Source organism: Scylla paramamosain, chromosome 45 (assembly GCF_035594125.1).
Source record: "Scylla paramamosain isolate STU-SP2022 chromosome 45, ASM3559412v1, whole genome shotgun sequence".
Lineage (NCBI taxonomy): Eukaryota > Metazoa > Arthropoda > Malacostraca > Decapoda > Portunidae > Scylla > Scylla paramamosain.
Genome location: NC_087195.1, coordinates 1079093 through 1102500, shown reverse-complemented (window position 1 = coordinate 1102500; position 23408 = coordinate 1079093). Strand labels below are relative to the sequence as shown.

Below are 23408 nucleotides of genomic sequence, written 5' to 3'. Positions count from 1 at the left end.
CCTTAGAAAACTCTTGAATTTGTATATTTTTTTATTAGTTTCACCTCAATAGAAAACGAATATTTGTTTATTTATATAATCAAATAAATAGTAATATATTTTACTATCATTATGAGAGAGAGAGAGAGAGAGAGAGAGAGAGAGAGAGAGAGAGAGAGAGAGAGAGAGAGAGAGAGAGAGAGAGAGAGAGAGAGAGAGAGGCAATAAGAAATACCAAGAAAAAGGGAAATGAGAAAAAGAGGCGCGAAGATGACAATTTATCTGAGAGAGAGAGAGAGAGAGAGAGAGAGAGAGAGAGAGAGAGAGAGAGAGAGAGAGAGAGAGAGGGGGGGCAATAAGAAATACCAAGAAAAAGAGAAATGAGAAAAAGAGGCGCGAAGATGACAATCTCTCTCTCTCTCTCTCTCTCTCTCTCTCTCTCTCTCTCTCTCTCTCTCTCTCACACACACACACACACACACACACACACACACACACTCACAATGGAGGACATCATGTTGGCGATGGAAGGAATGCCCAGGGCGCCGAAGGGAGTAGGTGCGGGAGGGCGGGGGTGGGCGGGGCGTCTAGCGAGGGCCCCAGCTGCGGGTCCAGCGGTGATGGCCTGCAGACCACCACCACCGCCGCCGCCGTTGAAGAAGTCGTCGTCCTGGAAGGGGTCTCGCATCATACTGGTCATCATCTGGTCCATCTGACGCATGATGCTGCGGTGGCCTCTGTGTGGTGGAGACAAGGTGGTGTTAGGTTAGGTTAGGTTAGGTTTGGTTAGGTTAGGTTAGGTTAGGTTAGGTTAAGTTAGGTTTGGTTTGGTTTGGTTTGGTTAGGTTACATTAGGTTTGGTTAGGTTAGGTTTGGTTTGGTTAGGTTAGCTTAGGTTAGGCTTGGTTAGGTTTGGTTTGGTTAGGTTACATTAGGTTTGGTTAGGTTAGGTTAGGTTTGGTTAGGTTAGGTTAGGTTAGGTTAGGTTAGGTTAGGTTAGGTTAGGCTTGGTTACGTTAGGTTAGGTTAGGTTAGGTTAGGCTTGGTTAGGTTTGGCTAGGTTAGGTTTGGTTAGGTTAGGTTAGGTCAGGTTAGATTAGGTTAGGTTAGGTTAGGTGCATATTACTGTGGCCTTTGTGTTGGAGAGAGAGGTAGTGAAGTTATGTTTGGCTGGGTTTGTTTTGGTCACGTTTGGTTAGGTTAGGTTAGGTTAAGTATGCTACAGTGGCCTCTGTGTGGGGGGAGGGGGATAAGGTGGGGTTAGGTTGGGTTTGGTTTGATTAGGTTTGGTTTATTTAGGTTTGGCTGGGTTAGGTGCACGATGCAACTGTGAATGATAAAATAAACAAATAAATATGTACATAGATAAATGGATGTATAGTGTCATTGAAGTTTGTTTATGTATAGCGACCAGTGTGTGTGTTAATGAATGAATAAATGAATGAATGAATGAATTAATGAATAAATAAATAAATAAATAAATAAATAAATAAATAACTATTCAAATGTATTCATATTCACTAATAAATATTCCTTCGACGATATTCATCTTGAGAGAGAGAGAGAGAGAGAGAGAGAGAGAGAGAGAGAGAGAGAGAGAGAGAGAGAGAGAGAGAGAGAGAGAGAGAGAGAGAGAGAGAAATGACAGAGTGGGGGGGAAGGAAGGTAGGATAAGACATGGTGATGGTGATGGTGGTGGTGGTGGTGGTGGAGGAGGAGGAGGAGGAGGAGGAGGAGGAGGAGGAGGAGGAGGAGGAGGAGGAGGAGGAGGAGGAGGAGGGACGTGAAAAATGGGAGATAGAAATAGACAAGAATGACGTAGGAGGAGGAGGATAGGGGAAAAGATAATGAATGAGAGAGAGAGAGAGAGAGAGAGAGAGAGAGAGAGAGAGAGAGAGAGAGAGAGAGAGAGAGAGAGAGAGCAAAATCAATCAGTGCATGACGTAACTACATTCATTCCCCCCTTCCCTAACTCTCTCTCTCTCTCTCTCTCTCTCTCTCTCTCTCTCTCTCTTTCACACATCATGGGAAACGCAACATCACACACACCGAAGCTTCCAGAGGGTCACACACACACACACACACACACACACACACACACACACACACACACACACACACACACACACACACACACACACACGGGCCAGAGAAGCATCCAGAAGACAGAATAACAGTATATTTCAAGTCTGTTCCCGTTTTCTTTGTTATTGTTCTCCTTACTCGCATGTTTATTTTTCTATTTTTTTCTATTTTTTCCTATGTATGTTTTTCGTATGGTTTATGTTCCTTTTTTTTTTTATATATGTTTATTTAAGTTTATTTCCTTCGTATAGTTTGTTTTAAGTTCCTTGTATGTTTTTTTTTCGTGTTTTTTTTTTCTATAAATGTTGTTCTTGTTCGTATGTTCTTGCCACCGTGTTATCTTGCTATCAATTTAACTATTACTTACTCCTCCTCCTCCTAACTCATTATACAACCACTACTACTATTTTTACAATTACTACTACTACTACAAAATTAACAATACTATCCCCACAACCACCACCACCACCACCACCACCACCAAACACTTCCTACAAAAAGATATATTACTACCTTCACCACCACCACCACCACCCTGCCAAATATTCAAGAGCAAAATGTCCCTGTTTCTATTTATACACTCCCAGCTGTGCGCCCTGCCAGAGTAAGGGGGAGGGGGCACGGGATGGGGGTGTCTGGTCAAGCCCCCTATCTCCCTCAGCCCCCTTCCCTCCGCTAGGCAGACTAATACCCGGTAGCCAATAATATGGTTAAGTTACCCGTAATATTAACACCATGCTCTTCTGATGCTTCCGTTTTCTTTTTTTTTTCTTCCACGTTTTCTTCGTTTATTTTTCTATTTTTTTTTCTTCTTTTCTTTCTCTTCGTCCTGGTTCTTCTCTTTTCTCCTCCTCCTCCTCCTCCTCCTCCTACTGCTGATTCTTCTTCTTCCCCCTCCTCGTTCTTCTTGCTCCTCTTCATCCTCTTCCTGTTTCTTCTCTTTATTTCCTCCTCCTCCTCCTTCACCTCCTATTTCCTATCTTTCTTCCTCCTCCTCCTCCTCCTACTCCTACTGCTGGTTTCTTCTTCTTCTTCTTCTTCTTCTTCTTCTTCTTCTTCTTCTTCTTCTTCTTCCTCCTCCTCTTTAAAATTTCATCATCTATGTTTCTTTAAGTTTTACCTATTATCATTTTTCTTCTGCACTGAGAGAGAGAGAGAGAGAGAGAGAGAGAGAGAGAGAGAGAGAGAGAGAGAGAGAGAGAGAGAGAGAGAGAGAGAGAGAGAGAGAGAGAGAGAGAGAGGTAATGCAGGTGATGGTGTGTGTCTCTCTCTCTCTCTCTCTCTCTCTCTCTCTCTCTCTCTCTCTCTCTCTCTCTCTCTCTCTCTCTCTCTCTCTCTCTCTCTCTCTCTAACATCCTTGAACCTGGAAGAAAGGCGGTCAAGGAGCGAGAGAGAGAGAGAGAGAGAGAGAGAGAGAGAGAGAGAGAGAGAGAGAGAGAGAGAGAGAGAGAGAGAGACTTATCTCTCTCTCTCTCTCTCTCTCTCTCTCTCTCTCTCTCTCTCTCTCTCTCTCTCTCTCTCTCTCAGAATGATTTTATTTGATTAAGTTATATAAATACTGTGTGTGTGTGTGTGTGTGTGTGTGTGTGTGTGTGTGTGTGTGTGTGTGTGTGTGTGTGTGTGTGTGTGTGTGTGTGATGTAATACCTACAGTGAGTCTTTTAGATAAATATTCTCTCTCTCTCTCTCTCTCTCTCTCTCTCTCTCTCTCTCTCTCTCTCTCTCTCTCTCTCTCTCTCTCTCACACACACAAAGACACACACACAGTCATGACAAAACTATTCCTTCTTTCCTTCTTTACTCTCTCTCTCTCTCTCTCTCTCTCTCTCTCTCTCTCTCTCTCTCTCTCTCTCTCTCTCTCGTCCTTAACCCAATCACTTCATCATTTTCTTCAGTTTATTTATTTTGTCACTAAGCAAATGTGTAAGTGTCCCTCACACACACACACACACACACACACACACACACACACACACACACACACACACACACACACACACACACGGAAAAAAGAACAGGTTAGGTATAAATAGACACACTCTCTCTCTCTCTCTCTCTCTCTCTCTCTCTCTCTCTCTCTCTCTCTCTCTCTCTCTCTCTCTCTCACACACACACAAACAACATTTATATTTATTCTCACACCAACACCACGCCTATTACTACTACAACTACTACTACTACTACTACTACTACTACTACTACTACTACCACCACCACTACCACTACTACAACCACTACTACAAGGAAAATAAGTGCAGTTTGTAGTAGTATTGCATTACACACGAGGAAAATTTACTAGTGTTACTTGTTGTGTTTGTTAAGTAGTTAAGTAAATTGTGTGAAGGTATGTCCTCTTCTTTCTTCCTAAACTTGATCTTCTCCTCCTCCTCCTCCTCCTCCTCCTCTTCTTCTTCTTCCAGCTCTTCTTCTTCTCTTTCTCCTTCTCCTCCTTCTTAGTCATCCTTATCTCTTTCCTTCTAGTTGTTGTTGTTCTCTTTTTTTCCAATTCTTGTCTTCTTCCTCCTCCTCCTAGTTCCTCTTCTTCTTCTTCTTCTTTTGATCACTCCTCTTTTTTTTCGTTTTTTTCTTTTTATCAATTCTAGTCTTCCTCTTTTTCTCCTCCTCCTCCTTTTTATTCTTATTTTCTCCTCTTCCTCCTCCTCCTCCTCCTCCTCTTCCTCAATTCTTCTAGATTTTTTTTAAAGAATTATCGTCTCTCTTTCTCTCTCTCTCTCTCTCTCTCTCTCTCTCTCTCTCTCTCTCTCTCAATAAACAAACAAACATACAAACATACACAAAGAAACATGAGAAATGGGGTAAGGATATGAATCAGCACACACACACACACACACACACACACACACACACACACACACACACACACACACACACACACACACACACACACACAACAGATTAAAATAAATAAACAAATAAAATAAAGACAGACAGACAGACAGACAGACAAAACAGATCAAAAGACAGACAGACAGACAGACAGACAGACAGACAGACAATCCTTTATCTATTTTAATCTACACTACATTTGTCCATCACCTTAACCACAAATCTTCTTCTTCTTCTTATCTTCCCTCCTCTCTCTCTTCTTCTTTCCTTCCTTCCTTCTTCTTTTCTTTCTACTTCCCTTTCTTCTCTTCCTCCTCCCTTCTACGGGCCTCCTCTTCCTCTTCCTTACCCATCTCTTCCTCCTCCTCCTCCTCCTCCTCCTCCTCCCTTCCTCCAATTACCCCTCATTCTACACTCTCTTCCTCTTCCTCCTATACAAACCCTCTCTTCCTCCCTCCTCCCTTCCTCTTCCCTCCTTCAGTTACCCTCCCTGTTCACTATCTTCCTCTTCCTCCTCCCAGTACCTCCTCCTTCCTAGTACTACCTCTTCTTCCTTCCTTCCTCCTCCTCCTCCTCCTCTTCCTCCCGGTACAAGGCAGACAGGATGCAGGGTACCAGGGTCAGGTAACACCAAGGTACAAGAGGTACAGTAACTGGTGTTTGTACCCTAATTCACCTCATGTATGTATGTATGTATGTATGTATGTAGCTGCCAACTGCTCTTAAACAGGTGGGGGGAGGGTATGGGGTATGGGATCAGGGGTGGGTGGGAAATGGGGAAAGAAGAGGGGAGGAAAGGTGGGTGTCAAGGGAAAGGGAATGGGGTGGAAATGGAGAGAGAGAGAGGCGGGGAGGTGAACTATTATTATTACCATTATTCTCATCCTCCCATTCCCCATTACTAGCACTCCTCCATGCCCCATCACCCATACCCACCAAGTACTGTACAAAAAAAAAAATATATCATAGTGGTTAGTAATTAGGAGACGAGATAAAATGGAATGAAAGGGTTGAAAGGGTTAAGCTCCTTGAAAGGGTTCTATAATGTTTCTCTTTCACAAAATATTTAGGAATTCGTTAAGATAGTTTTAATTATTCTATCTACTCTTATTTATCACTCCTTCATTCCCACTCCTTCCTTCCCACTATGCTTTCTAACTAAGTATTTTTTAATTCAATTCCACTAAGTCCTTTTTATCTGTTATTTTCACTTAATCTCCTCTTATCAAAGCCACGCGCTGGTAAATAAGGTCTCTTATCATAGTTTGTCCTTTTTTGGCTGTAGTAGTAGTAGTAGTAGTAGTAGTAGTAGTAGTAGTAGTAGTAGTAGTAGTAGTAGTAGTAGTAGTAGTAGTAGTAGTGGTGGTGGTGGTGTGGTGACATAAGTAGTATTAATTGTGATGTAGTAGTAGTAGTAGTAGTGAGTTGATGCTAGTAGTAGTAATAATAGTAACATGGTGGTGGTGGTAGCAGTAGTAGTAGTAGTAGTAATAGTGGTAGTAGTAGTAGTAGTAGTAGTAGTAGTAGTAGTAGTAGTAGTAGTAGTAGTAGTAGTAGTAGCAGTACAAGGCTCCATGATACATCTTTTTAAAATGACCTTAACCTGATTTTCTTTTTTCACTTTTTATCTATCTTCCTTATAAGTGCATGTTAGGGTACAGAGAGAGAGAGAGAGAGAGAGAGAGAGAGAGAGAGAGAGAGAGAGAGAGAGAGAGAGAGAGAGAGAGAGAGAGAGAGAGAGAGAGAGAGAGAGAGAGAGAGAGAGACACATTAGAACACTCACCCTTGTCTGGCTAGTGGAAATAATTACACACACACACACACACACACACACACACACACACACACACACACACACACACACACACACACACACTTAGTTCCAGCACCACACACATCACAACATCACACAACAGTCAACACCACAAAACATATCTTTTTTTTTCCCTCCCACCACCACCACAAAGCCTCTCTCTCTCTCTCTCTCTCTCTCTCTCTCTCTCTCTCTCTCTCTCTCTCTCTCTCTCTCTCTCTCTCTCTCTGTGTTGATCTGTTTATCCTTATGTAATGTTGAGAAATAGTATTAAAGTATTATAGCAAGAATTGTTTATATGTAATTAAATAGTTAGGTAATCATATAAAATCAAACAAATATATATATATAAATTAATATTGGAAGAGAAAAAACAATTAAGAAGACAATTATAAAGAGGAGGACAAAGGAGGGTAGGATGAAAAAGAGAGGTAATCAATAAAATAAATGAAAGAAGTAATCAAAACAAAAAAGTAAATAAAAATGAGGAAAGAACAGTAACAAAAACAATTATAAGAAAAGAAGAAGAGAAAGGTGATGAAAAAGGAAGGAGGTAAATTAATAAAATAAATAAATGGAAGAAAAGATGAGACGAGAAAAGAAAAACAACTGAAAACTAGACAAGACAAACAAATAAATAAATAAATACATAAATAAATAAATAAACATTAAAATCTTCAACCTTCGACTCTCTCTCTCTCTCTCTCTCTCTCTCTCTCTCTCTCTCTCTCTCTCTCTCTCTCTCTCTCTCTCTCTCTGTCCAAGGTCATGAACACTGCATGACCTTTCAAAATCTGAGACCTTGAACCCTTGGACACCTGACAGTAAACAGTAATGGTAACAGTAACTCTTATTATTATTATTATTATTATTATTATTATTATTATTATTGGTATTTTTTTAGTTATAAGTAGCCAAAAAATGCTTACTTTCCTAATAATAAGCTAATGCAACAGTAATAATTGTAATAATGATGATAACTTTATTACTATTGCTATTATTATTATTATTATTATTATTATTATTATTATTATTATATTATGTAGTTAGGTTTATGTTTAAGTAACCTAATCTTTGCTGTTATTTTTATCATTATTATTAACCTAACCTAACATACAAATTCATATGCTATTTTTTTCCCCTTGTAATGACAAATATAATGAAATGTCAGGTGGCAATAACAGCTTAAAATGTGTTTAGTGAAAGTAGAAGCTTGGCAAGACTGTTCTAAGTATAAAAGATCACTTAAGAATTGTGTAGTGAGAGAAGAAGTGTGTGTGTGTTGGGTGGAGATAATTGCTTTGAAGGTATTACAAGATTAACAAGTGTGTATGATTGACAACACTGTGTTACGAGGAGATAAACATGCTAGACTTGTTTTGTGAAAGTACAAGAAAACAACTTGGAAATTACTTGATAAGAATTTTAAAATACCTGTGTTATCTTAATCCTGAGTCTCCAGTACCTTAAGTGAACAATAAATAGATAAATAAATAAAATAAATAAATAAATAAGCCACTTTCCCAACAGTGCCAAATGAAAACTTGAAAAATAACTTGATAACTTGAAAATAACCTGGAAATCCCTGGAAATATGTTATCTAATTCAAATTACCGTTACCTTAAATAAAAAAATAAATAAATAAGTACATAGATAAATATATAAATAAACAAACCACAATGCCAACAATACCAAACAAAAATAACTTAAAAAAAATAAAAATAACAAATACCAGCATACATTTCCTTAGAGTTACCAGTATCTTAAGTAACAAATAAATAAATAAATAAATAAATGAAAAAAACAACTAAACCAACCAGATTTCAACAGTACCAGGTGAACATGACAGGTGTATGAGAGTCACGCCATTGAGTAACAGTTTGTCAAGGCTGGCAGGTGTGGAATTTCAAGATTTATTGTTTGTTAAAAGTAAAATGGAGATAATGTCCAAGGTGTGTGTGTGTGTGTGTGTGTGTGTGTGTAAAAGGTAATACATGTACTAGTCAAGTCTCTCTCTCTCTCTCTCTCTCTCTCTCTCTCTCTCTCTCTCTCTCTCTCTCTCTCTCTCTCTCTCTCTCTCATTATTATTTTCGTAATGTTTCTTTTTCTTTTTTTTCTGTTAAAGGGTTCCGGCTATTGAAAAGAAAAAATAGGCCTATTAAAGAAGAAAGAAAAGGGAAATTCAAGGGGGGAAAAAAGGGAAATTGAAGGGGAAAAGGGTAATTGATGGGAAAAAAGGGAAATCGAGGGGGAAAAAAGGAAATCAAAATAAAAAGACCAACTGAATTGAAAAAAGACCTATTAAACTACTGCAGGGAAGAAAGGCATATTAAAGGAAAAAAAAAAAGGTCTATTAGAGGGAAAAAAAACACTGAAGGAAAACAATACTGAAAAAAAAAGGTTCAGGGAAAAAAAACTTTCATTATTTTCCTATAATTTCCCTTGTTATTATTTTCCGCCCTCCCAATAAACCATCACCACTATTATTACCATCAATATCACAACTATCACCACCATTCCCTTCAAAGCATTATCACCCTTTCTTTTCCCCATTATTCATAGCCCCCCCCCCACCACCATTACTTGCTACCCTTTCCCTCCATCACCCTAACTATGCCACCCCCACCTCCTCCCCCGCTACCCCTATCACGTCACCCCCCCTCCCCCTCCTCCTCAACGTCACTCAATACACAATAAGATCTAAAAATAACACTGCAGCCTCTTCACACACACACACACACACACACACACACACACACACGTACATGCATCAATTTTGTTACGTACATAATTACACAAGTGGTTTCATAATAATTAATCTATTATTATTACCGCTACTACTATTATAAACGCCGTTAAATGGCTATTACTACTATTACTACTACTACTACTACTACTACTACTACTACTACTACTACTACTACTGCTACTACTACTATTACTGCTGCCATTAACGTTACTAACTAACCATTCTAGGGAAATTCAAGAGGGAAAAAAGGGAAACTGAAGGGGATAAGGGAAATTGATGGGAAAAATAACTACCATTAATTACTGCTATAACCATCACTACCACCACCACCACCACCACTACTACCGCCACCGCCACCACCACCATCACCACTTACCTAAATACACACTACGTAACACACAAACGCACACACACAATCTAAAAAAAAAAAACGTACACAAAAAATAAACACTCACGTACACACACATGTACACACATTACCAATACGGTCATTATTTCCTTTCATTACCGTCACAACACCACCCTTATGTCCCCCAGGGTTAGGTCAGGCCCCGAACACTCACCCGAAGAAGGGGTCATCGTCAAATCCCGACAGGAGAGACCCGAAGAGTGACATTTCAACGAGAGATCAATAAGGGACAGGTATGCCAAGTGAAGGGGAGCCGAGGAGCACACACCCTATCCGTTTGATGGTCAGAGCAGCACTGCCACTCTGGCCTTCCTTCCCCGTCCAGCTGCTCTCCATCAGCCGTGTTGCCAATTCTGCGAGACAAAAAATCCTTGGTTCTAGTTAAAATTTCCCTGGTCTTTTTTTTTTTTTTTTTATTGTAAATGATGATAGTAACTGTAGTAATGATAGTAATAAAAGTTTCGTTTTCCATTATTATATCTATAGATAAATACATTTATTATTATTATAATTAAAATTATCATGAAAAATATGCAAGTTTCCCTTTTTTCACAGCGATGTTTCCTTGCACACTTATTTTCCACTATCAAGCTTCAAGATACATACATGGAATATATATATATATATATATATATATATATATATATATATATATATATATATATATATATATATATATATATATATATATATATATATATATATATATATATATATATATATACACACACACACACAAAATAAAAGCCGTATTCGTATTTATTATCATTATTATTATTATTATTATTATTATTATTATTATTATTATTATTATTGCTACTACTACTATTTCTCTTCTTAGGTCAAAATTTCTTCTTTTTTAGTTTTTCTCCTCTTGTAGAATGAAAACTTTCTTGTTTTTATCTATTTCTTCTCTTTAAGGATCAAAATTTCCTGTTCTTATTCATTGCTATTCTTCGAGGATCAAAACTTCCTGGTTCTTACTTCCTTTTCTCTTTTGGTATCAAAATTTCCCCATCTTTATTTCCTCTTCTCGTCTTTTAATTAATTGTGTCTTCTAGGATCAAAATTTCCCTGCGTTTATTTTCTCTTCTCTTTCCTGGTCAAAATTTCATCTCTCTCTCTCTCTCTCTCTCTCTCTCTCTCTCTCTCTCTCTCTCTCTCTCTCTCTCCTGGGATAAACATTTTTTATTCTCTATCTCTTCTCCTCATGTTTATTTCTCCTTTCTTCTAGAATGGAATTTTCCCGTTTTTATTTCCCATTCTCTTCTCGGATCTAAATTTCCCCATATATATTTGTTTCTTCTCTTTCTGGGTTAAAACTTCCCCAAACCAAGGAAATTTCCCCGCGTCTGGCTACACTGCTTCCCGTCCGCCACTTCTCCGCCCTGCAAGATGGCCGCCCTCCCCCTCCTCCCCCAACCACCCCCACTCACCAAAACATCACGTGATCAACACCCACTCTGCTTCTTTTTTTATCCTCCTCTCCCACCTGACTATTTTATGCCTTCTAAATTTACAGTGGTCCTAAAAATACCGGTTAGGAGAATATTTAAAGCCTTCAAGCACTTGTTCCATTGCGAAAATACATCAGCGTTTGCAACGATACACTTTTCCCTGACCATAGCAGAGAAATAAATGATGAATAATTGGTGACTTAAAAACATGTGATAGAAAGATAGGCTGAGAATTGATGAGTATTGACTGAGTGGGATGCTGTGGTAATGAAACGGGCTAAAAATGGCTAAGATTTACTCATTATGATGCTGCGATAGAGAAACTGAGAATGTGGTCATTTTAACCGAAAAATTTTGTCAGAGAAATGGACTGAGAGTGACTGAATATTGACGGTGGAGAAATTTGAGAATGACTGCCCGCTTTTCTAATGCAAGAGCTAATCAGTATTCATAATCTTTCATTTTTTTTTTTTTCTGGTAAACTCTGGAACTTCCTGCTTGGTTCTGTATTTCCTCCGTCCTATGAATTGAAATCTCATCCTTTTCTGGGTTGTTTCTTAAGAGACTGGCCTTTTCTCTCTCTCTCTCTCTCTCTCTCTCTCTCTCTCTCTCTCTCTCTCTCTCTCTCTCTCTCTCTCTCTCTTCTTTTCTTTATTTTTTTATTTATTTATTTTTTTTTTGTCTTTGGCCAGTGTCCCTCTTACATGAAAAAAAAAAAAAAGATGCTATGGTCGAGAAATTAATATGAGAATATTCGCTAGGATGTTGTGACAGAGAAAGAGAGATTAATTGAATATTATAATCTTAGGCACACCACAGTTGGCCACACATAGCCACAGCAAGGCCCTGCAACACACACTGGTTTATTCTCCCTCCTTCATAATGAGATTGTTCCTTATCCTTACTTTGCACAATACTAAATACAATAAATATTCTTGCCAATATGATACAGTGACATCACGTACAGTACTGGGGAGTGAAATTAATTTGTGTATTGGTACTAAAACATTGATTCTGGTTAATGTACTGTATTTCCTCTCATCATTTGTATCTTTTTTATTATTATTATTCATTAATTACGATCACTTCTCTCTCCTATTATTTTTCTATGTATTTATTCATCTATTTATTTATTTTCTTTATTTCATTTTTACTTTTTGTTTTGTTTTTCATCTCTCTCTCTCTGACAGCAAACTTTTTCTTTCCTTCGCTGTCTCTCTTTCCATTCTCTCAAATCATATACAAATCCTTCCTTTTACTAATTCCTGACTGCAAACCACCCCCTTCTTTTAACACACTGATCTATACAACATATACACAGATGGAGAATAAAAGTGTATTAAGAAATCACACTGTATTACAAAACACTAAAACATTTTAACAGATCCATTGTTTCCTTACAGTAATTATAATTCACATGACTTCTTTTTACTTTCTATATATTTATCATTAATTTATCATTTCTATAGATTTATTGCCTCTTGGGACACAAAATACACTTAAGACTATTAAAAACTTGCTTGTATGTTATTACTACTATTTCTTTACTATCTCTTTATTACACCAATCACCTTTCCCTGGCATTTCTTAAGTACAGACAAGATAAATAAATAAAACCTAACTCCTCTTAATCTTATCATTTCTGAGCAGACTTACAGATAAAAGGCTTACTTTGAAACTATTTATCTCTATACCAGGCTGGCAGTAACACACGGGGCAGCTCAGACAATGCCCCACAGTACGCACACGCTGGTTCACCCCCGCCCCTTCCCAATGAGACTGTTCCCTACCTTTTACATTACACAATAATCACTAATACATTTATTGTATAAAATAACTAGAGCCCTGAGGTATGAGGTACATTTAAATCAGTAAAACGTCTCGGAAGGCGAGTGATGAGCAAAGCTGTCAGTTGGCAGTAATTTGAGGCACCCAGCATCTCACACACTTGGCTAACATTCCAATCACTCTAGCTCAAAACTTTGCAAGAGCCCAATGGTTGTGCTGTATACCTCTGGATAGGAAATTTCATGCTGCGTTCAGTGGTGTGTGTGTCCGCTCTCATTGAGACAAAAAAAAAGGAAGTTGGTGAAAATTGCAGAAAACTGACGGTCACTTAGCAAAAAGTCTTATACTGTATTCTGACCATGCACAGTAGTGTTGCTGATTTGACATGACTTTTTTTTTTATTATAACTTGTATTACTCTTATCAATTTGAACATGACTGGTTGATTAGTTAAAAAGCTGGAATTTTGACTTTGTGCAGGTGCAGCGCTGCTTCAAAGCTAACATGACAAACTTTATTAGAATTATAAAAACATTACACCTCTTAAGTTTCACTAAAACTGGTCAAATAGTTTTGGGGAATCCCATTTTCAACACCCTTCTATCTTTTGCAAGCTACCCATTGACTCACCCATAAGAGATGAAAGCTACACCATATAAAATTGATAGTTGTGCAATCATATGGTGCTAGTTTAATTATGATCAGTTGCATAGTTCCTGAGACATTAGTGTTTCAATAGTGTTACAGTCAGGCCGGGCCACTCAAAACAAAACAACAATCTCCACAGTAAACTTCACTTTGCTGGTAATAATGGCAGTTTGGTTTCCTTGCAAAAAATCACTTACTTTCTCTAATGTTTTTTTTCTCTTTTTCCTCATTTCCATCTTGTCCTACTCTGTCCATTGTAACTAAACCTCATAGCTTCATCTCTCTCTCTCTCTCTCTACCTTACTGAATTCCTAAAATGTAATTCTTTATTTGTCATTTTCTTTCTCATATTTGTGTTTTTATGTATTTATTTTAATTTCTAGTTTGGTTTGGTGCTTCTCTCTCTCTCTCTCTCTCTCTCTCTCTCTCTCTCTCTCTCTCTCTCTCTCTCTCTCTCTCTCTCTCTCTCTCTAACTGCAAATTCTTTCTTCTTTCAAATTATATGCAAACACTATTCTCTCTTTCTATCTTTTCTCTTTCTCTCTTTCTAGCTGCAAACTCTTTCTTTCTTTCAAATCACATACAAACTCTATATTTTCTCTCTCTCTCTCTCTCTCTCTCTCTCTCTCTCTCTCTCTCTCTCCCCCCTGTCACCTACTTCTTGACTCGCTTCACCCCCAGGTCATAGTCGTGCTTGTTGAGTTCATACCCCCAGTGCTGCAGGGTCTGGCGCACCACAGGGGACACAGAGGCATCATCAAAGCTGGCCCCTGCTCGAACCACCTGATGGGGATATGAGAGTGTTGGAGAATGGGGATAAATCTTTTTAATTTCTTGTATTACTTGGTTCTGGTTCTTTCTAATGTTTGTTTTTGTTTGTTTTGTTATTCTGGTTTGTTTATTTCTTTATATTTTTTATTATTATTATTATTTTTTTTTAGTTTATGATATTTTGGTTCTCTTAAATTATTGTTTTATTTTTTGTTTGTTTATTTTTTTCATTTTATTTTTATTTTAATTTATATTTTAGTTCTCTTGAATTACTGTGTTTAATTTTGCAATCACTGTTCACTCATCTATGTTTTTAAGGATGAAATCTTTTAGTTTATGGTATTTTGGTCCTCTCAAATCCATGTTTTAAGTTTTTTTCCTTACTGTTTTATTTACGTAGCAAATCTCTTAACTTATGACGATTTTCTGGTCTCAAATACATGTCTGAATCTCTCTCTCGCAAAAATACCTTCCCTTCTCTCTGTGCATTCATTTATATTTATTGTTTGTAATCTTCCACAAATCATATGCAAATCCTGTTTTCTTTTCTGCTTTCTGACAGTAAATTACCCGTTCTTTCATTGCTATCACTAAATGACTCCTTCTTTCATTGCTATCACTGTAAATTACCTGTTCTTTCATTGCTATCACTGTAAATCACCTCTTCTTTCATTGCTACAACTGTAAATTATCCTTCTTTCATTGATACCACAGTAAATCACCTCTTCTTTCATTGCTACCACTGTAAATCACCTCTTCTTTCATTTCTATCACTGTAAATTACCTGTTCTTTCATTGCTACCACTAAATAACTCCTTCTTTCATTGGTATCACTGTAAATTACCCTTCTTTTACTACTATCGTTAACACTAGAGTCTGTCCATTTATGAAAGCCAGAAACTCAATCAACCAATCAAATGAATCAATCCCCTTTGTGAGGCTGGCAATGAGAATTAAAGGGATTAAAGGGACAACAGACACAAGAGTAAACAAACATAAGATGCACAAACCTTAGTCACCAGGTTCTGCCTCCACCTGCCCTTGGGTCCTGCACAGCGACTCCACCTGCCTATCTGCCTCTCGTCGTCCTCAGTGCGACGCCCTTGGAAGTACCTGAAGGAGGGTGCCAGTAGTTAGGGGTTGTTAGGTTTATGGTGGAGATAGATACAGTTTAGGGATGTTAGTTAAGGTTATAGGCAGTAATTTTAAGGAATGTTAGTTAGGTTAGGTGAAGTTAATACTGGCAGTAGTTCAAGTTAAGGGCACTAAGGTTACAGCTAGTTTGGTTAGGTTAGGTTAAGCTAGGTTTCATTAGATTATATTAATGTTGGCAATAATTAAAGTTAAAGATCATGAAGTTAGGTTAATGCTGGAGGTAGTTAAAGCTAAGAACAGGAAGAAAGTAACATAAGATTAAACCACATCTGTCAACTGTCCACACACACACACACACATACATACCTGCAGTACCACATAAACCATCCATAAGGGTCTTGTTTGTGTATCCATCCACTCTGTTCCCACATCTCCAGCGACCCTCCACACTTCACCTTGAACTTGTTAACCTCTGTGTCATAAATGGAGGATGCAATCTGGAAGGAATGGCACAAATCATTTACTAATATTTAAATTCCCTATCTTAAGCTTAAAAATATTCACCAATTCAAATCATGTTGGATATTATTGTTCTTTGATTTAAGAACACAAGGCTTGGTGTAAGAAGCCATCAGGCCAACACGTGGCAGTCACCGTATGCAATGCCAAAGCTTAATAAATACCCATACAGTAGTTATAAATATTTGAATGCCCTATCAAGCTTAATTAATGGCCATACAGTAGTTATTAGTATCTGAATGCCCTGTGAAGCTTAATAAATGCCCATGCAGTACTAATTAGTATCCATTTGCCCTGTCAAGCTCAATAAATGCCCATACAATAGTTATTAGCATGCCTCGTCTTCTTAAAGTTAGGTTTAAAGTTCCCGAAAGGAGAACTAACCTGTGTTTTGATGTTCAGCCCCTTCAGCCAATCCGAGGGCAGCTCCTTACAAACATCACGGTACGATTCACCTGTTGAAAGTTGCCTTGTTATTGAATACACTCACACTTGGTACAGTCGCAGCCAGAAGTGTTGTGACCTGATGCTCTCATTTCCACTGTTTGAAGTGTTCTTTTTGTCTCATGTCCTCTGATCTCCTGGGAACCTTTCACTCCTCAGGGTGTTGTAAGGTGACAGGCAGCACATCAGAGGACTTATACAGGAAACAAGATGGTTAAATTAGTGAAAAAGAATGCAACATGTGAACAAACTTTTGGCCCTGACTGTACTTGTTATCCTAAATGCATTGATATCAGTACTGAGTGTATCCTTGTAATTGTGGGATTATGGAAGGACAAACATTTAGAAGTAGGGTTTATCTGTGTATCTACCTTTAATGAACTAGATAATTTTCAAACCTCACCTGCCCCATTAGACTTCAATAACCTAACCTAACTTACAGGTGTAAACGCTTGTTACGTCAATATCACCCAACTAATTTCTCAGCCTCACCTGTCATACTAGACTTAGAAATAAAGGGATAAACAGTGAGATGAGTGAAGTAAATTCAATTCAAACCTAACCTAATCTAAACCAAAAATAAAACCTAACCTAACCTAACTAACCAAACCGAACCCAGCAATACTGAATCCAAATCTAACTTACTCTTAACCAAACACAACAGCCAAATCTAAACCTAACTTAACCTAAACCAAACATAACCAAACTCAATCTAACCCAACCTAACCCTAGCCGGGACCCACAATCTCCACGAGTGTCCCAAACTCAACCAAACACCGAGTCTCACCTGTCACACTGGACTTGATGGGCCTGAAGTAAGTCCCACCGAAACTCCCCATCTGCAACACCTCCTGGGGCGTCAGGTTGGGGCGGAACTCAGGGGCGCCCTCAAACACCAGCTGGCCCAGGGCGTTGCGGGTAGGGGGCGGGGCGGTGAGGGTGAAGGAAGGCCCACACTTCACCTCCACCAGCTCGCCTTTGCTTCCCGACCCTCCTGTGTCCTTCTTGGCCTTCTTGGTGGGTTTGCTGGCTGGCTTTTTCTCGATGCTTCGTTTAGGACCCATGGTTAGTGTGGGTTAGCAGGTTCCTCGTCCTCTTTTGAACCTGTTTTGCTTTAAATGTTTTTTTTTTTTCTTGATCTTGATCTTGATGGTACAGGTGGCACAGGATCACTCCTGAGCCAGGCCTTTGGATCGGCAACTCCTGTAGAAAGGGGGGAAAAAAAGAGAAACGAACAGCATCCTCTATCCTAATTGTTCATACATCTGGCACGCCACATTCTCTCCAGAAACTCTTTCACCGCCTCAATCATCCTTTCATTCGCCTCTCTACACAGTCCCAGCAACAACACCATCCATTCCTTTCCTGTCTTCTCCACTCTTTCATTCCTATCATGCCCTAACTCAGTCAGTATCACTTGCATCATCTCATTCCTGTCTCTGGCATACTGCACACACTCCAGCACCACATGTTCCACCGTCTCATCCTCTCCCATGTCACACATCTGGCACACTTTGCTGAGGGACTCAGACCACCTGTAACTCCTTGCATTCACATCCATACACTGTGCCCTCGCTCGAAAGAGAAGATCACCGCCCAGGCTTCCATCATACCAGCTTTCATACCTCGGGGCCTCTTTCTCCTTGTACCATTCCAGGGTCTTCTTTCTTTCCATCTCATTCTTCCATTCATTCCGTCCCACACATTTCACTTTTTTGTCTATCTCATTCTTCCATTTTCTCACATCCCATTCGGCTCCCACTCTTCCTCCTCTTGTTACCACCCATTCACGCTCATTTTGATTCCTACCAGCCATTCTTATCGCCCACACAACTTGCAATCCATTCCTGTCTGTCATTCTCATGCATCTCTTCCTCCATTTGCTTCCACTTTCATTCCACAGGTACACCTTCCTTGCTATTCTTGCATCATCCATTCTCTCAAGCCTAATCTTGTACCTAAGTGTGGCTTTTGTCAGTCTTTCTCTGAAGGTGCTCCATCCCATGTCACCTCTCAAGGCTTCAACTGCTGTGCACCTCGGTGCACTCAGTGCCATCCTTGCTACTTTGTTCTGGCCCACTTCTAACTTATCAATTTCACTTTCATTCCATGCAATCACATCCATACCATACATTATACATGGCACAGCCACACTCTTCCACACTTCTCTCAACACATCATACTTACTTGCTCTCATCCTTGCCGCGCTTCCCAATCGACCTACCCACTGGTTTACCATACTTATCTTTTCATTCTTTGCCTTTGCACACCCACTAGGACTCATCCACATCCCTAAGTACTTGTATTCTTGCACCTGTCTCAACTCATTCTCTCCAAGTCTCCATACCACATTACTTTCATCCTCTGACCTATTCACAATCATTACTTTGCTTTTTCTCACTGCTAAACCTTACTCCAAAGTCTTTACCATAGCCATCCACTACATCCAACAAACTTTGAAGCTCATCTGCTGATTCACTCATAACAACTATATCATATGCATAAAGGAGCACACATACTTTATCATTCCCCACACTTACCCCTACATTCATTCTTCTCATCCTGGCTGCTAGCTCCTCTGTATACAGGCTAAAAAGGGTTGGTGACAATATACAGCCCTGCCTAACTCCTCTCTCACTCTTCACCCAGTCTGTTTCTATGTCTCCTAGCCTGTATCTAGCTCTTGTGTCCACATACATACTTTGCACTATGTTAACTATCTTTGCACTCAATCCAATCTTTTCTAAGACTCTACCTAACATTTCTCTGTTCACTCTATCATAAGCTTTCTCTATATCCAAAAAACCTAGGTACAATTTACCTCCATCCTTCTTTTTCTTCTCAATCATTTCATTCACCACAAACATATTGTCCTCAGCTCTCCTGTCCCTACGAAAACCATTCTGTTCTTCACCCAGCATTCCAGCTCTCTCAATCCATTTACACAGTCTCTCATTCAACACTGCACTGAAAACTTTACCTATTGTATTCACTAATGCAATTGGCCTGTAGTTCTTCAGCTCATTCTTACTCTTAAATCCTCCCTTATGCAACAGACACACTCGGCTCTCATTCCACTTTCTTGGCACTCTCTCTTCATCCCACACTCGGTTGAATAACTCAGTCATTCTATCACTACCTCCCCACCATTCTTGTAGAACTCATAGGGTATATCATCTGGACCTGCTGCCTTGCCATTCTTCTGCCTTCTCACACACCTCTCCACTTCATCCCTACTGATTCTTTCATCCAGTTCATCTGCATTCTTCCTTTCCAGAGAGATTGTCATATAACCATTTTATACTCAAGATAATAAAAGACAGCAAGCGTTTAATTATTAATTTTCCAACTTTCTTCGCTTGCCTAAACTTTCTTCCACACTGCTGGTGGTGATGGTGGTGGTGGTCTTCCTGCTTCCCTATTTCGTCCCTCTACATTTGTATCTTAAAAGAAAAAAAGATCGTATTACTGAATCAACACCAATGAACACTTAACCTTACCTAACCTAAAGTGTACCTCTGTTTTTACCCTCTACCCATCACTACAACCTCCAGTACCTTCCCCTGCTAGGACTCCAACACCACAACACCTCGTACAGACCCAGACATCCCACACACGTGCATCTAGAAGCTTCATACATCACAACACACGCTATAACACCCCTGACACGCTTCTACTATCACAGTCCCCCCTTAAACACTCCAGAACCTTTTATTTTACCTCAAGCACACCACTTCTACCCTCAAAGACCAAATTCTTACCTGCAACATGCCTATAACATAACCAAAACACCTCAAAAGCAACTGCAATCACACTAAAACACCTGGAAACACCTTAAACATATCCAGAACATTCCTAAACGCACAAAAAACATCCTAAACACATCGAAAAGGCACCAAAATATGCCCAAACACACTTAAAATACTCCAAAACTCACCCAAATTGACTTAAAACGCATCCAAAACACACCGTAACAACCCAAAACACACTCAAACTCATCCATAACATCCCAAAACACACTTAAAACATTCCAAAACACTGAAAACGGCCTAAAACACACTTAATACACCCCAAAACACACCCAGACTGACCTAGAATACCCAAAAATACCCACAAACGCGGCCACAACTCACCCGTATCCACACAAAACACACCCAAACTCATCCATAACATCCCAAAATACACTCGAAACATCTCAAAACATTGCAAACAGTCCAAAACACACTTAAAGCACTCCTAAACAAGCCTAAGACACCCCAAAACGCACCAGGAACGCTAAATATTGACTCAAACATCACCACATCCCATCAACACACACTCCAACACCCCATAAACACCTCCAGACACACTCCAACACCCCCTAAACACACCAAATACACTGAAAGCACTGTCAAGGAAGACAAATACTACAAAGACAGACAGGGCAGCAGGGAAAATTAACCTAAATATTGTTTTCTTAGCATTTTCCTGTCTTACCACCTCCTCTATTCCTTCTCCCTTCATTTTCCTCCTCTTTTTCTCTTATTTTCTTACTCATTCTAGTCTTATATACACGTCTGAGTCTAGAAAGACGTGGAAACACCAGGAAAACACTGCAAAATACGATAAATATTACCGAGGAGACAGCGGAGCCGATCAAGGTCCCTGGTCCATGATGGCGGCCGTGACGTCACGGCAATTTTACGTACCGTAACGGATTTCATTTCGAAATTGACCCCTCGAAAAAATGGAGCTAGGCTGGAATGCCTTATATATTCTGACTTGACAAATACTTAAACTAATATTCACAATATTAAAACAGCTCTAGCCTGAGTAATATTTAAAAAATATCCAAATGAAATATGGAAAAAGTGTTGAAATATTCGGCACCATTTAAATCATTGAAAAGTCCACAACATTTGAATTTTTAGGAACGTAAAAATTTTAAAAAAATCTGAACTATCATCTTACACAATCAAAAGTGACCTGGAACAAGAAGTAAACAAATAAAACCGAAATTGTGTAAAAACCAAGTGTTGAACCTAAATACGATTAAAAACCACTGAAAAGTCCACCTATTTTGACTCAACAACAAGATAAAACACTTTAAAACATACAAACTATTTTTTCAAGCAATGAAAAGTTAGTTACAAGCTCAAATAGAGAGACAATAACACAAAAAGTGTTGTAATAACAACTTTTAACAGGACCATAAACCATTTTTAAAGTCCACTTATTTCTCTCAACAGGAACCAAAAAACAATTTAAAAATCATAAGCAATTTTTAGAAATACAAAAGACGTAGTTAGAACGTGAAATAAAAAATCAAGTTTGTCAAAATACTGCTAAAAAAACACCCCGCATTTTCGGCAAGCAACACAAAATTCAACACAACTCAACACAAGCCACGAAAATACTTCTAAAGCAAATAATTATTTTTATAAACCATAAAAAACATGCTATACCAGCAGAATAATGAAGTTAAGAAAAAAATAAAAAAATATTGGAACCCACAGGTTGAAGCAGGTTGGCAGAGGTAGCCAGGCATCATGGCGGCCCTTGTCAGTGGAGAGAACGGCCGCTATTTTGCCTGTTATTCTTCCATCGTAACTAAATGAGGCAATGGCAGATATATCTAGCTAGCGGATATGAAAGCCTAGTTATGTGGCTCCACTTAGTGACGTGTTAGGCTTACAATAAGTGACAAATGAAGCAGATATTGGCGGACAAATGGGGAAGGCTGCCTCCACCTCAGCTGATAACATTAGATAAGTGTATTTTTTTGACGTTTTTATAATTCCTGTCATGGTTAATTAGTAAGAGTTTTGTGGTGGAGGCTTGGAGCGCTTGTGGCACCGTGGAATGCTGGGTCACGTCAATATATTCCTAACCAGGTGCAAAAACATGAAATACGAGGCTCAACAATAAACAGTAAGGTTAACCACTGACCTGACAGCCCTGTGTTGTTGTTGTGGGTGACACGTAACAACACTATCACAGTTACCGCCTGTTACATCACACTGTGCAAATTAGCTGGCTGGACAAGTGGTGGGCCGGTTTCTTACCAATATTATCCCTTGTGGCACTGCAGGCACCTCCCGGCAGGCACCAAGCTTGCACCAGCACACGCAGGCACCCACCACGGCCCCTGTCACTGTCTTGTTCTGCCAAAATACGTTAAATAAAGCACCAGTTTATGGCACCCTTTTAACCTAGTGCCTTGTGTCTGACGTCTGGTTGTGTCGTCCGTCCCAGCCTGCTCCGCACAGTACGCAGGCAAACCTATCCACAACACACTTAGCTTTCAATATCAAGCACCAACTTCTTTTATATTATACTAAACTAATAGAAAATTAAATATAAAGAATTATAAGCGTGTAAAAATAAATCTCAGGCCATTATAACTGTAATTGTCAAAGTATCTAGATGTTACTGATTGAAGCGCCAAATTCAAACTGGTCCTGGCGGGACTTGCACTGCAATGTCTCGTCCCTTGTGTGGCGTAATGTGAAATCATTGAAAAGCTTGTGTGAATTGAAGGCTTGGCTTAATACTGTGTTATATCTCAGCTTATCATTATTAAGTATTTACCATTTGACGTTAAAAAACAACAATACTTCACAGAGATATCCAAGTATAACAGAGGCTTCCATACTGTAGCTAATGATCAACAGAGAATTACCAGCCTTTCTCTGTGTGTCAAGGAGAGCCCTTAGGGAAACGTTCGTGTGCGTGTGTGTGGTATGGAAAGATATAATTGCTTAAGTACAGCCTCTCTCTCTCTCTCTCTCTCTCTCTCTCTCTCTCTCTACGTATTTTGCTTGTCT

The 23408-nt window shown here is 39.1% G+C and overlaps 2 protein-coding genes across 5 annotated transcripts in view; both read right to left on the bottom strand.

Moving 5' to 3' along the window:
* Positions 1-10176, bottom strand: part of LOC135094450 (myeloid leukemia factor-like) — a 23321-nt gene extending 13145 nt beyond the window's left edge. For all 3 annotated transcript variants that reach the window (XM_063994542.1, XM_063994540.1, XM_063994541.1), the window contains exons 1-2: positions 10036-10176; positions 482-716 (exon numbers count right to left, since the gene is read on the bottom strand). In XM_063994542.1, the coding sequence (XP_063850612.1) occupies positions 482-716; positions 10036-10088 (288 nt within the window). In that variant the 5' untranslated portion in view covers positions 10089-10176. The remainder of the gene's footprint in view (positions 1-481; positions 717-10035) is intronic.
* Positions 10099-20218, bottom strand: LOC135094451 (uncharacterized). Of its 2 annotated transcripts, none has more exons than XM_063994545.1 (5): positions 17390-20218; positions 16543-16613; positions 16006-16136; positions 15555-15657; positions 10099-10234 (listed from the first exon to the last, which is right to left on the bottom strand). In XM_063994545.1, the coding sequence occupies exons 1-5, from the start codon at positions 17664-17666 to the stop codon at positions 10217-10219; spliced, it is 600 nt and encodes a 199-aa protein (XP_063850615.1). In that variant the 5' UTR covers positions 17667-20218; the 3' UTR covers positions 10099-10216. The 2 variants fall into 2 exon arrangements, with proteins under 2 accessions (XP_063850615.1, XP_063850613.1); XM_063994543.1 differs by lacking the exon at positions 10099-10234 and adding an exon at positions 12678-14556 and having other exon boundaries at positions 17390-20197.
* Positions 20219-23408: the final 3190 nt, after the last annotated feature.